The sequence below is a fragment of the Ascidia mentula genome, chromosome 6, assembly GCF_947561715.1.
Source record: "Ascidia mentula chromosome 6, kaAscMent1.1, whole genome shotgun sequence".
NCBI classification, from domain to species: domain Eukaryota; kingdom Metazoa; phylum Chordata; class Ascidiacea; order Phlebobranchia; family Ascidiidae; genus Ascidia; species Ascidia mentula.
The window spans coordinates 14,747,382-14,762,574 of NC_138571.1; the positions used below are offsets into that span (position 1 = coordinate 14,747,382).

Here is a 15,193-nt window from a genome sequence, read left to right on the forward strand (position 1 = left end):
AATGCTTGTAGCGCTAATAATACATGTTCAAAACATAGCCCATGTGAACCGAAATATCAATTTCTATCATATATTTTAACAGGAAATTTCGGCTATACGAAAGAAGAGACAAGGTCTTTTTGTAAGGACAAATAACCAAGAAAATCTTATGTGTACAGCATGACTTTTTTGCTGCCATCATGTCATTAAACAGGAAATGCAAATAAAAAAAAACAGAAGACTTCAGTCTTACAAAACAGTTACAAATTTTTAAACAATGCCAGATGTGATGTCACAACAAGTCATTTCGTGCACATATTAGGAAGGCATTCCTAGAACTTGTCCAACTAAACAACTCGACACAGTTGCTCACCACGGCACGTAGACTGTTCCAGCACGGCGGAAAAAACAAGAAAACCATGCAATATCGAATTTCGAGTGCAAGTTAATTGCAAGAAACACTGATTTCGCGATAATTCCTTCTTTTCATCATCGCGCAAAGACGCACGTGCTACAGTCAGCGCACTTACGTAACAAAAGCCTTTGTTGATTTTGCACAGCCACGTCAGAGACGGAGAACACGTGACTTCAGCTACAAGTTCAAGAAGCATCGACGCAGTTGTTTCAAATTTTTTGGCGGAAAAAATCTAGCAAAGTACTTGCGCTTTAGTGACATCTAACGGTCTTTTTTGTTTTTTTGACAGCATCAGGACATGAACCCAGAACGCTTGTGCATTTAACATTTTGCGCCTGTACGACATCTAGCGGAATGATATCGTTTGTATGCTGCGTCTTTGTTGGCTTACCCGACTAGTTCCGCTACAACCTAAATTCTGTATAAAAATACAGGCCTAAAACTTTAAAACCTGTTTTTTCTCTGTACACTTTCAGTACTAAACATTTGTTATTGTTTCTCCAACGACTATAGGGACGAAACAAACTTCTTTAAAACCATAGAACATGGATCATGTATATTATGTCAATATGTCAATATAACACTTCCCACTGATTTTCTTTGCACCAATGACGAAGTAAACGTGTATCAGCAGACTAAGTTCATTGAGGGATAAATTATACTTACTGACCTGCGTTTCTCTAACCTTTGCGACAGCGGTAATTTACCATGAAAAATGTTGTCCGGTTGTCGTTCCTATTCTGGCCCTGCACATAGCAAACAAACGATATTTGTTTTTGTATATTTTGTAGTGGCACTATTAATCCTTTTATTTGCCTCTACCGTGCTCTGTCTAACGGCGTGGAAAATTACCGCCGTCGCAAAAGTTCAAGAAAAGCAGGTCAATGAGTTTGATAACGGCGTGGATCTGAGGAAATTGGCGTTTTGGTTTAGATGGATTTGGCTCGGGTTGCAAACTTATCACCTCATTTTAAGTACAATCGGTTGAGGTAAACAACTAAGGTTTTAACGGGCTCATGCCATTTTGCCTTGTGTATACATTGTTCGTTTATATTGCATACATTGGCGCAAACTAAAATCAAAGAATTAAAGTTGTTCTTGGCGGCCTTGAAAACTAACAAAAGCCTCAAACTTCACCAAAATAACAATTGGTGCAGAGCTCGCCCCAAAACATGTGCCGTGTGCACTCACGCGTGCAATGTTTACAACTACGTCACGATCTTTCTTCCTTTTTGTCTCAGTTGGGCGGAAGGTAAAACGACGTGAAGAATTCTGGCATTTGTTTTGCTCGGTGTTGAGAGACGAGCTGCTGCAATTTGTTTGTTGTTATTTAGCTGCCCGTATTAGGCGTTGCGTGCATGGTGTTGCGTGTTTTTTTTTACAAAGATTGGTCACGCATTTGCTAGACAATGGTGGTATTTTGCGTTGTTGAGTGTTCTTGTTTTGAAAAAGGGTGTTAATGTTGTGATATAGGCTAATTACTATCTAAAGCTTTAGTGCCATATTCAAAACCATTTTGCTTTTTGTAGTGGTGTTTCTTAATGAAAATTTTAAAATTTAAATTGCAAAACGTTGTAAAGTCAATGGTGTTTTGAAATATCACACATTCTTAATGCTAAAGACATATTGTGCTTGTCTGTATTACTGTATTTGGTTAATTAAAGTTGGTTTGGCATGTCATATACTGACGGTAATATCTGCAGATAAATTTTCCACTAGCTAAACAATGGAAAATGCTGCGGTAAACGTCACTGGACAGTAAAGCTAATATTTGGCATACAGGATCGCTATGCAAATATTAACTGAGGCATTGTGTCTGCCGCCTTTGAATAATTATACTGATAAAACTTCATAATTGTTAAACATGTTCTTGCTGAAGTGTTTATTCAATGCTTACTGGTGTGTATTTTATAATTATCAAGCGATACAACCCTAAATGTGTGCATGCAAATACTGTTGATGTAATGCACTTTTTTACCACCATTTTCATTTTTTTTTGACAGTATTCAGGCTTTGTGTTTTTTACTTTTTAAATTAAACGTTAATATGCAACATGGCTAGCCACTCCGCTTTGGTAGCTGAACTGACAGTTGTTAATGGAATGTCGACCGATGAAAGGTATGAACAAGTAACCAAATATATGAATTTTTCCAAAAGAGCTCTTGAGTTCATTGAAAGTTATTGAACAGCAACAAAATGAACATTGTGGATACCGAAAAATCTAATAGCAATTTTTTATTTTTCAAAAAAATTTTTGTCTTATTTGCCGCATAACATTATACTTTATGGATAGTTGTGAGAACTCTGGCATTTTGTGACTCTGGCAAACTAGCTGTGTTGTACCAATAGGTTGTTTACTGTTTCCTGCCTAATGGCTTTAGTCACCAATTTTATGTGATGGTTTAATAGCAATGCCATGACCACAAAATTATTTTGTTTATAAAAGCTGGCCTTATGAATTGGATACTAATGTTGGTTAAAAGTTGTGCATCTTTGATTTTGGCTGATGCTACATATTTTTTAATTACTGTGTTAAATATGCATTAAGATTGTTAAGAAGTTAGTTATTAAATCTTAGATTGAAACCTTAGCAAGTGCAGCACTCCATATAAAATACTGGATAAAGTGTACTCAACTAATCAGTATAGTTGAAAATGTTACACATTAAAAAAAAGTGTCGATGAAGAATGAAAAATGTCATCTTATGTTGTAATTAAAACATGTTGCTTTGCACAGACTACAACATGCCCAAAGGAGAAGGGCTGAACAAGTTCGAAAGTGGAACGAATATGATCGATCACACAATCATACAAACAACAATGTGACCAGGAAAAGACGCATTAAGTTTGGTGACTGTATCACACTTTTAGAGGCTGCAGCACGGAACGACTATAATGAGGGTATGTTTTTAGGTACAAAGGTGACTAGTATGGGTAAAGCATAGCTGTGAATCATTTACAATACACACAAAGTATGGCATTGAACTAGTTGTATGCATAGGCGTCGATTTTTTAACGTTTTGTAAAATGTTAAGGGTGACTTTTCCAGGTTTTAGAAACATGCAAAAAACATTTTGTCAGTCGTATCGCCCTAAACATAGGCAGACGACGCGAATTCCGTTTCGTGTCACTCTGTTAAGTAACAATCCACGAGACACTTGCGTTTGTCCTGATTGTGACGGTGACAATACAGGTTAACGCATTGTATAATATATGTGTTTTTTCTAGCAATAATTTTTAATTTAAACGAAATCCAGGGGTGACAATACACACGTTGTCACCCCTGTTTGTTTGTGAGGGGTGACATGTCACCCCTATATCAACGCCTATGGTTGTATGTACACATGTCATTTTTTCCATGATCAAAGGGATGTGTATTTAAATAATTATTTTGTTTTGTTGATTAGTGCGAAAACTATTGGGCGAAAAGGTGAACCCCAATGAAGCAAATGATGATGGACTGACAGCCCTCCACCAGGTAACAATACACTCTGATATTTGTACACAGTAACAATTTACACAGAATCTAAACAAAAAAACATTTTAACAGGCATGCATTGACAATTTTGAGGAAATTGTGAAACTTCTGCTGGACAATGGTGCAAACGTTAATGCAGTGGACAGTGAATTTTGGACGCCTCTGCATGCTGCATGCACCTGTGGGCATACAAACATTGCAAGCATTCTCGTGAAAAGGTATTGCAACTGCAGCTGTCACTCAATGACTTCACAATTGCTATTATGATGTCACTGAATCATCTTTCACCATGCAATACATTAGTACTTAATTTCCCAATGATCATATTGTATACTTTTTTTTTCTATCATGTGTTTTTCTTTCGTTTGAAGGGCGAAGACTGTGTTATGTAGAACGAGATAGTGCTTGGGTTGCAAATTTTCGAAAATTAACTTTCACTTTTGTAAGTTGAACAGTCGCCCTTGCACTCACAGCCTCGTTTCCCGAGACAACATAAAACCTTCATTGACACAGTTGGCCATATAAATGCCAAAAGCACACATCAGTGGCAATAACATGTTGTTTTTAATCCAAAGTTAAAGCTGCTTAATGCGTCAATAAGACCCATTGAGAGAGCCATGTTGTGTATGTACTTGTACTAGTACATAACAGCTGACATTACATGTGTGCAGAAATGCCAATCTGCTTGCTTTGAATGCTGACAACAACATGCCATACGATATATGTGAAGAGGATGATACGCTGGAATACATTGAACTGGCCATGGCCGAACAAGGTTGGTTAGAGGTCATTAAAATTGGCCGTGTATTCTTCATATTCTGCTAATTGTGCATGTGTTATCATTAGTTGTGATGTTGTAATGGCAGTCTTATAAACAAACAACCCATATGATCAACAGATGACAAATAGAATCAAGCAACTTTAACATAAACAACTTCTACAGCATAGCAGTTTCAATTTGTTTATGTATTTTTGAAGATGTTTCAAAATTTTACTTTTGCTTCTGTTGCCCAGTGCAGATTTTTTTCATTCAGTTCCGGTTGTATAAAATGGTAATATAAGTGGTGGTTGAGAAACAGCAATTTAAACTCGCATGCCACATTAAGTCAATCATCATGATGTCAATGTTTGCGAAGTATATACTTTGACTGTGTACCATACTTTGTTAAACATGGTATAATTGGCTATAAACTGTTTGCCTAACTGCCATGTGAAACTGCAAACTAAATGCTGTATAAACCTTTACTGCAAATATTTGGACATTGACATAGACATCTCGGAAGAGATTTTCGCTTCCTTAAGCGTAACGTAAGCTTTTGGTTTGTGTGTAAGCCACCATGGCATCCAAGCACTGAAACTCAGCCATGGGGAAAACCTCAAATGCTTAGGAAGTCAATTGTGATCTGTTAGCGCAGTTGTTGTGGTAAAAAGTAAGAATACGTGAAACTGGGTATACACAGAACACACTTGCAGTAATATCTTGTTTTCTGCACCAGCACAAAAAACTTAACCTTTTTTAAGATATTACAACCATCATTCAAAATCTGACAAACCCAAATAAACAAATATCCACAATATGTTTTGTTTTGTCATTAGTTATTTCATCAAAAAATACCAGTTTTTGTGATGCCCAATAAATTGATGGATCAAATTTTTTTGGATATTTTAAACCATACATTTACTGTAGCGCATAAACAATCACATTCCTTGTAGACCTGGCAACTGGTTAAGGCCATTGTTAGGCATTCGACTGTAATGAGCAACTTACAGGGTTAATTGGACCTGAAAGAAAAGGTTTTGTCTTGGCAGAACAAAGTATGTTGGCTGTTTCAACTTGCTGACACCTGTGTACAATTGTGCATTTATCTTTAGGTAACTATGTAGGCCAAGGTGTGTTTCATGTCTTACTCATATAATCCAGGACATTCCTTTAAATAGTTTATGATGTAGCAAAACCTAAAATATCTTTTTTTCTGTGTCGCGTTTGGGTTTGCTTCAGGCAGTTTTATTCGCTCATTTGAGGCCTTTCATCATCAGTTTAAACTCTTTCAAAGCTTACTCTTTTCCCCATTTGCACCAAATAGGGTCTAATTGGACGTTTGTTTATAACACAAAACTGTAATGACATGGTTGAACAAATCGTCTTTGATGGTTGAAATCCTAAAATGGAGATTCATTTTGTGTGTGTTTTTGACAATCTCTATTTGTGCAAAAGTCGAACTTTTCTTGAAATTTGAGATGCCAAGTGAAACGTATGTAACAAAAGGGTGTCAATTCACACAAAAATGTTTTTTTAATTTTTAAACTAAAGCTTATTGTGTGATTTTGCAAATGTAAAAATCCCTTTGTTGAACTAATAAAAGCTAAAAGACACATATTTCAATATTTCAACGTTTTAAAACCACCACATGCCTGTATGACTGTGTAGAAAACATCAATTTACGTGTGATGAATTTATACCAGATTGCATGCTTTTAAAAAAAATATGTCACCTCTCTAAATTCCTTCATACAACTGTAGTGTGACCTGAACGAGGAAATGGAACGTAATTGCGTTACCATCTGGTAAGCGGTCGTTGACGCAATGCTTATTGCTGACTAATTTTTAGATGTCTCATAGCACAGATGAAATCAAAATAACAAGCGGTCGAGACAAGTGTGTTACATTTCATGGTAACCCTTTCTAAATCCACAGTTCACATAAAATGCTGATTAAAATACTTTTTATAGCGAGTCTCAGAGAACCTTTTTTCAGCATTCAGTACATTTATATCTATTACTCATTGTCCATTGCTGGAGCTGCCTTACGGTAATTACTCATTGTCCGTATGCAGGCCATTTTTTGCTATTGCACCAGATTAAATTTAAAAAGGAATTAAAAAACATTTGTTTGACTTTTTAAATCCAATTTGATTTATCAGTTTCAAGTAATTTATTGCACTAACAATCACTGTGCTACACAATATGACAAGCATGTTTGTCGAACAAACCGCTAAAACAATGACCAACTTGTGATCACATATTCATGTATTAGCTTATGAGGGAGTGGCGTGACAGTACGTACACATTTAACGATTTTAATCTGTACCACAATATTTGTTAAATTTGGAAGCTTACACAGCTTCCGTATAAATAAAGAAAGCAAATATTCGGTTTTAAATAATGACCAAAGACAGGAAGTTGGTTTCACCAGGTTTGTTTCATTTTGTGTCAGTTTCAAATGTTTATTGGAATTCTTATAGATGAACATTGTGCAGAAATGCTTTGTGATTATTTTTCCCCCACAGCAAATTGCATGCAGTTTCACCAATATCTTGAGACAGAAATGGTTAAATGGCTGTGACAGGACTAAACCAGTGCATTGTACATAAAGACCAAACACAAACCCACACAGCTCTATTATAGTCTTCCACACAAAACAGCACAATTCTACTGTGATCATTTTAAACATGGTTCAATTTGTTTCTGAATTTTGCTTGTAGAGATAATTAATGTTTTACAAAGCTTTGCAGCAGTTCTTTACCCACTTTGTCCATTATTTGCAGGTATAACGCAGGAGCAGATAAATACAGCACGGTCAGCCAAGGAACAGGAAATTCTGAAGGAAGTCACTAAGCAACATGAGTGTGGTTGTGACATCACAAAGCGAGATAAAGAGGGAGCAACTGTGGTGAGTAACGTCAACTATGTGCAGGTGTTTTGCCCGAAATTCAAGGAAGTGGACTTAATGGTTAGAGTCCTGCTTTGTTGCCCTACTTTTATTGGTAGTATCATGTTTTACATAGTTTCTGGGCTGGTTTTATGTTGTTGTAGGTATGAAATTAAGCTCTAGCAATAAAATGAAACCGTACAAAAAATATGCTTTGTATGACCTGCTATCTCTTCTAACCAAGAAGTAAATAATTCTTACATCACGTCTTTCACCAGTCAGCTGTGTGACATTAATCAGTTTCTATGTTATGGTGAATCATCCGCACTGTCTTCTGATGATGCCTGTTGTGAATTCCCTTGGCTACCCATATAGGACCACATGCAAACAGTATACGCAAAGTTGTACCCCCATGTCACCCCATGTATTATGTTAACCATGCTCGTCTTGCCATGCTGGGTGTGATGACATGATGAAATGTTTGGGTGTTCTGATGATGTCATTTTCCACGCTTGAGTGAAATTTCCAAACAAATATTCATTTTGTGTATTTCGGTCTGTGGTTCCCAAACTGTGGCTCATGAAAATGTTTTCAGTGGGCCACAATGCTATTTAAATAGATTGAAAACGGCCCTGCTGTTTAGAGAGACCAAAAAAGGTCACTGCCAAGATTTTGTTTAGGTCCGGCTCTGGTGGTGGGCCACAAGTCATAAAAAAATTTTGGGCCACTGTTTTAGCTCAACATGTTATTAATAGACAATTGTCTTGGCTTTAAGACAGTCTAACAATAAAGCCGTAACATCTGGCGAAATACATGAATTTGAAACACACATAATCTCATTAAATGCAGTAAAAATCACATTTGAGAAATTGTTATCACTGCAATTGTCGTTAGCATTAGCACATAGTCTACAAAAGCATTTTGTGCTTTGTGACCTGTTTGGAATTTTGTTTAGGTAGAGCCTGAAACGTATACACACATAAGTGACGTCTGTTCGAATGCATTTCAACACAGAATAACTTCTCAGTTGCCATAATTTTGACATTCAATCGACACGGCCACCCATAGTGAGCACCAAGACCATTGTAACTTTAAAAATTTGTGGGAGTAGAGTTAAAAACGCAGGATTTTGAGGAAATCTCGCCCGTATTTTTCTTCATTGTAGATTCCCCACAGGGGTCACATGCTTTCAAGGTCACCTGCTTGTGTTTATTCCCGTTTGGCATGATCAATTATTCAACAAAACTATTTAAGTGTTACAAGTAGCACATAGTCCCTTTACCCAGATTAATGTATTTGTAATCTGATTACGTCCCTTATTGCCATAATGCGATGCTTGGTGATTATACAAAATGCTGAGTTTCAAAATGTGTTGTAAATAATTTATTTCCTTACTTCAAATTGCAAAAAAAGGCTGTTTCAGGCATTCATGCAACCCAACTGGATTTTTTTCCCAAAAATTGGTGCGACTGTATTTTAGTTTTTTTTTTTTAAATAACATGAACTACAACTTGTTTGCCACCAAAATTGATAACTTTCCCAGTTGCTGTGGTGTGACATGTTTGTCATGACAAAAGATAAGCTCATGCATTGTGTAATTTCCTATTTCTGCCATATATGCACCAACCGCCTGTACTGCATCCAGCACGGGGGGAAGTCACTGATAATAGACATAAAACATAAATCTTCACACTCTGTATTAAACTTTTATATTTTTTGCAGCTACATGTTGCTGCTGCTAATGGATACCTGGATCTGACAAGATACTTTTTGCTTCACACAGTCGACCCCAATATTCAAGACCATGATGGTTGGACTCCGTTACACGCAGCTGCTTGTTGGTGTCAGGTAAAGGAGCAGTGTTCTGTTATAAATAGATGGTGAATGCTTTAAACAGCAACTTTACAATACTGCTGTTGGTACTTGTCCATTAAGTAAGTTATTTATTCCAAATAATACTATCTGGGATCATTTGTATGTGAAAAGATCGTAATATTGGTTGTATAAAATTTTAAATACATGTTTGTTTGTCTTTGGCTTTCTTGAATTAATAACAGTGAAGCAACTGCACAATCAGCACTGCAGTAGTATAGGTTACATGTAGTTTAGATTTAATCCTAACAGAATTTCAGGCATAAACTGAACATCTATGTGAAAATTGCCTATCTGTGACTTATTTCTTCTTGCTTTAGATGTTGTTTCTGTACTTGAGAAGTAATACCACAATTTTTTCTGAATATTTATATCTTGTGTGGTTTTAGCTGGAAGTTGTAGAGATTCTGGGAGTGGAATTCGGAGCCGATCCATCGATTAAGAATAATTTGGGTGAAATTCCATCAGGTACTTGTGTGTATACCGAGTTAGCATTAATGCATTTTGCATGTCCGTAAGGTCAGCAATCCTAATGTATTGATATCTATTGACTGTCTGAAAAAATAAAAAAAAAAATAAAAAAAAGTCCAAACATTCTTGTTCCTGGGTTCTTACTCCATAAACCCTTCCTCCATCCATCGGAATGCTTCTTTGCTTGTTCAACTTAATAAAATTAAGGGTGCTTCAACCTTGATTGGATACTTCCGCCAAGTTGAAGTTTGGGTGTTGTGGTTAAAATGCAGCCGAGTGCCCTCATAAATGTCCTACTTACTGAAATGGTGATTCAAACAATTGTTGTCAAGTGTTGCAAATTCAACAAACATTCCCCTAACAGTGCAACTGCATTCATGCTGTCACATATTCATTGGAATACATTGGCTTTTTGTTTGTTGTTGTAAATGTCAGTTTAGTAATAATGGAATAAAACGTACAAATGTAAATGGTTTTATATTGACAAGAACTGTCCTTGATAAATGTAGATAATTTTAAATTTAAGGACTGTCCTTCTGGTATAAAATTTATGTATTTTTTTGCTTGCAACTGACGTTTTGTCTGCAATTTGGCGATACTTCTTCAGAGTTATGAAGCAGCAATTAACCATGTACACACGACAAACTTAAATATTTTGTGTTTTCTTGTAAAAAGTTGCAAATGATTGGGCCTGAAAGACCCTTAGTCCCTTCCATGCATTTAAATTTAAACAAATTGGGTAAAATTTTCTTTCTTATATTTGCACATAACAAGCAAAGAAAATTCCTAGTCTACTGGAAACGCAATTTCCCTTGGTGTAAAAACATTTACCAGAATTTGCATGCGATTTTAATTTGGATCCTTTTGGAAGTGATACCTATTTCAGTTAGAGGATTTAACTAACAAAGAAAGCAATCTAGGTTCAATAGGTTGCTGTAAATTTTTTCCTTGGATTGTCATTTGTCAACAATATTTCTATATTTATGTTATGGAAATTACGCAACGTAATATTTCTTTGTTGTGGTAAACTACAAACAGGCCTCTACACATTCTGTTTTTATCAAACCTAATTCATTTGATTGTTTTGGGTACATTTAATTTATTAAAACTGTTGATTTCATCAGATGTCACGGAGGATGATGAAATTAAAAACCTATTGACAAAGCTAAAATCACAGAAAGACCGGAAGAAAACGAAGCTGTTGTTCCGACGTGCTCCTTCAGGCAGTACAAGAGTTTCTGGAATTAGAGGGTAGGGTTTCATGTTATCATATAAAATAAAATGTGGAAATAAATAAAAAAATATAGTTTTTTGTTGACCAAGGGATTTACAGCATCTTCAAGGGTTTCACAATATCATGTTAAATAAATAAATATATAAAAAAGAATCTGAAAACAATTTTCGATATAATTCTTAGTCCTCTAGCGAATTCACAGCAACCTAAACTTTAAAATTATTGCATACTAAACCCGTTGAAGATTTAAAAACAGACAGATCACTTCCTTATTGTAGACAAGAAATATGTTGGTGTCATATAGTCATACTGCTTATATGTAGGTGGCGTAATTAACTTGTGGGCGAGTGTTTCCAAAACAGATTGTCTCCACCTTGCCAGTCTTCTGACTGGTGTCACGCAATTGATTGTTTGATAAATTGCTTGAAAAACACACATGCAGACATGAATAGGAAAAGATATTTATGAAAGGGCATTACCTTTTTGTATGTAAATCATTTGGGGTTTTGTGTGCTAAAGCATAATGTGGCTAATGATCTGCCAGTTTTAGTAAATACTTTATGTTGGTTGTTGTTCATTTCTCTTAGATTTATGATACAAGTAAGTGTGGTGGCTCCCTTTTCATCGATTCCATGAAATATATTTTTATTATACCTATATGGGCATGATTTGTCAATTCAAAGTATTGCAAACCAACATGTAATACCAACAGAAATGATAACATACATGTTCAAAAATTTCCCTTTTTTGTCATATTTATTTATTTATCCTTTGTTGTGAAGGCAATCTTTCAAACGGATGAGCCGGAGGGACAAGAAACAGGGCATCTCCGCAGTTGAGGCTAAATCAGAAGCCCAGTTCTGGTCGGGAAGCCAAGATTCCCCCGAAACTGATATTGTAAGTTTTCTATGTTGAATTCTGGGTGACATTGGGCAATATTTTTACCTTAATCACAAGAAAAGTTGAATTGTTTAACTGTTAATTACTAAATACAGCAAATTACCTAAAATTGACATCCAAAATTTTGGAAAATTTTTTATGCAACAAACCAACTGCATTAGGTCCGATTTGGCAGTGAAAAAAGAATTACCACAGCAATTGGATTTTTTTTCATCTGACTCATCCATAATACTGTGTGCTTTTGAATTTTCTTTCCATCACTTAGCTTTTGACTGTTAGATTGGAGAATGTTTTCCAATTGTTGACTGTGTTTTGGTGTGTAGTGTTTAGGTTTTAGCAAAAGTACACAACTGCCTTGGTTTTAGCTTTTTTCCTCAGTTTGCTTCACTGAAAAAGTAAAGCAAAAAACTGTGCTTACTTAATTGCTTGGGTACCCACAAGGTCAAAATAATTGAGCAAAAAATGTAATTTGTGGTGCAAATATATAGTGTGAATCAATTTTATTTCAAACAATTTCCATAGAATGATAAAACACTATGCTATACACTGTCATTTTGTAGTAAATACATTTATTAGTATGCTTGAGAAAAATCAGTAATTTTGTAAATGTAAGACTGCCTATGCAAAAAATAGTGTTTACACCATTTTTTTCTATTTTACTTCCACTGACGTGGACAGAATAAGTCTGTTCTATGCACCAACGTTTTGCTCAATAATTATGACGAAAACTTCACCAGCCTTTCTGCTTTCTAACACCCATGCCTTAACCCCCAATACAGTCGACCGCAAAGAAGGGCTTCAAGTTTTTCACGTTGCCCAAATTCCCCACCCGTAAAAAGAAGGATAAACACGACAAGTAAAACTGTGCAAGAAATTCTTGTGGTAAGAAGATGGAAATATGAGCTGTGTTGGTTTCTGTTTTGAATGTCCATTGCTCCAAACCAGAATCCACTTCATTTGTCTTAGTTTGTGGAGAGCCTTAAATTGTTGCATGGAATTTTTTTTTTGTTTGTCTATCATGTTCCTGTTTTTTTAATGAGTTGAACCTCAGGCATGTTTCAAGTTTTATGTGTTTGCATGAGTGTCGAAACGTTTTATTTACAGATCGAGCGTAAGTCGTTGACTTGCGCTAACTTCAAGATTTAAATTTTTCTTTTTGTCTGCCATACAAAGGCCCTTATGTTAACATTTACAGAGTAAATAACATGCAAATATCACCACACAAAGTTTATTTAATGTTTTTTTAAAAATTGTATTGAACTAGGTTCATACTAAAATGATGAAAAACGTTAGTTAAGTGTATATTTGATAAACATACAAAATAATTTACTTGTTAGGACATTTCTGAAAGTTTAAAAAATTAGAGAACTTAAAAAAAAGGGGGGGGAGTAAGGTATACGTTCATAATTTCGTTAATTGTATTTTCCATCCCATAGAACATGTTTTCTGCACCTGATGAGAAACAAAAATCAATAAATATTTGTCATTTTTATAAATTATTAAAAACTACCACCTGAACTGTATTGGTTTGCGAACTATCAAATTTAAGTGACAAATTTTCGTCCAGTAAACCGTAAAAAAAACATACGGAACCGCAAAAAAAACATACGGAACCGCAAAAATAACATGCGGGATCAAAACACCTTGTTGTGACCACGAACCGCTGGATGCCGAAACGAAAGTGTTTAAACTATTCCAGTTACATTGTCTGTAACCGATCGTTACTTCCAGCTACTCGAAGTGAAAGTGATTCACTGCAACCGTGTTTTGTGTGCAGTCACCCGAGGAAACGACCCCCCACCAACTTGAAGGGACTGACAACAACAATATCACCACAACCACCACCGAAACTACAGTGCAGCCAGCCACCGATGACAAAACCTTCGAGAAAGACAAGTATGATGTCATAGCCGGTGACGTCATAGTCGGTGACTTCGATGACGACGACGACGAGCAGCATCCTGTGGGCAACGGCAACCAAGATGGACCGAACAAAAACGGCACGTCAGCGCAGATAGGGGAAACCCTTGCCCAAGTCAAGCGCCGTCGATCGGGTAATGACGTCAGTGATGACGTAACCTCGGGAGGGATAAGCGAACGCGAGAAGCGCAACATTTACGGTTCGCGGCGACGTGGCAGGAAATTGAAATGCGTTATTCTTTAGTGGTCGTTTTAAAAATAAAACAAATCCGAATTTGCGCCCTTCCGACAGTTTGTCTCCCCAGTGAAATGTGCACCCCATTATGCGGCGGTCGACTGAGGGCGCAGCGAACCGCTGGGAAAAGTTCCATCGATTGCAACCGCACATTACCTGGGCGTGGTGTCGGGCGACGGCAAACATGCTCGGCATGGGATCGATGCTTTAATGAGCGGCGGCGTTCGCGATGCAATTACACACAAACACCGGCGTCAAAATCGATTAGGAGCAAAGCCCTAAATCGCTTTAATGATTTGCTTTCGTCTTCACAGCTGGGCCGTTCATTTATTTCCTTCGTGGTGTTCCTTGTTTCCGCATTCCCTTTACACGAAATCGTATTCTTTCTTGTGCAATTACTGAACTGCAAGGTGTGTCTGGATACCGCCAACAAAGTTCCAAACTTTCCCTGTTTCGTGACGTCACACGATGACGTCATACACTCGCGGAGCATCTTTTGTTTGTTTGTTTGCGTCGAGAATATTTCCAATGTCAATAATTTTTCCCGCGTAAATTGTCAGGTACAGTAACAACTAAATCACTTTATGTAAGGTACAACACCGAGGAAGTCGTTTCCTTTCACATTGCATTTGACTCGCGCGTACGCCTGAAAGAAGCAACCGAGCGCCAGGAAGCCTACTTAGAATATGCACGGCCGACTCACTGTCTATCATTTGTGGAATAATGCGTTTTGCACCCTGCGTCGACTCGAAAAGTCAAGGCTGCTCCCATTTGATCAAATAGCACTTCAAACCCGTTTTTTTTTCGTTAAAACTTTTTGATTCCTCACATGTATTTATTTTCTGTTTGTAGTGAATGTGCCGCTATAGATGACTATGCATTTGCATACGTTCTCGTTTCGTCATCATTGTTTTTTTCCGTGCGGCGATTTCATAAAACATGACGTCACGTCCTTCTGTCTGGTTTCCATGGCCTTCATGTGCCAGTGCGAGAGGCCCGCTTGGCTGTACAAAACCCGCAGCGATAAATAGAAAAAATCTTA

The 15,193-nt window shown here is 36.7% G+C and overlaps 1 protein-coding gene across 1 annotated transcript; it reads left to right on the top strand.

The window, feature by feature from the left end:
- Positions 1–2,395: 2,395 nt before the first annotated feature.
- LOC145906765 (protein phosphatase 1 regulatory inhibitor subunit 16B-like) lies at positions 2,396–15,107 on the top strand. The gene is made up of 11 exons (XM_082994216.1): positions 2,396–2,512; positions 3,131–3,294; positions 3,801–3,871; positions 3,944–4,089; positions 4,543–4,646; positions 7,416–7,540; positions 9,242–9,367; positions 9,781–9,859; positions 10,987–11,113; positions 11,879–11,993; positions 13,774–15,107. Exons 1-11 carry the CDS (start codon positions 2,448–2,450, stop codon positions 14,158–14,160), a joined length of 1,509 nt encoding a protein of 502 aa, XP_082850342.1. The 5' UTR covers positions 2,396–2,447; the 3' UTR covers positions 14,161–15,107.
- Positions 15,108–15,193: the final 86 nt, after the last annotated feature.

What these genes read in the sequence shown, in the direction of transcription:
- LOC145906765 (XM_082994216.1), top strand. Translation starts at nt 2,448, where the DNA reads ATGGCTAGCCACTCCGCTTTGGTAGCTGAACTGACAGTTGTTAATGGA. An exon ending in GCAAGCATTCTCGTGAAAAG is followed by an intron (nt 4,090 to 4,542) that starts GTATTGCAACTG and finishes ACATGTGTGCAG; the next exon opens with AAATGCCAATCTGCTTGCTT. An exon ending in ACTGGCCATGGCCGAACAAG is followed by an intron (nt 4,647 to 7,415) that starts GTTGGTTAGAGG and finishes CATTATTTGCAG; the next exon opens with GTATAACGCAGGAGCAGATA.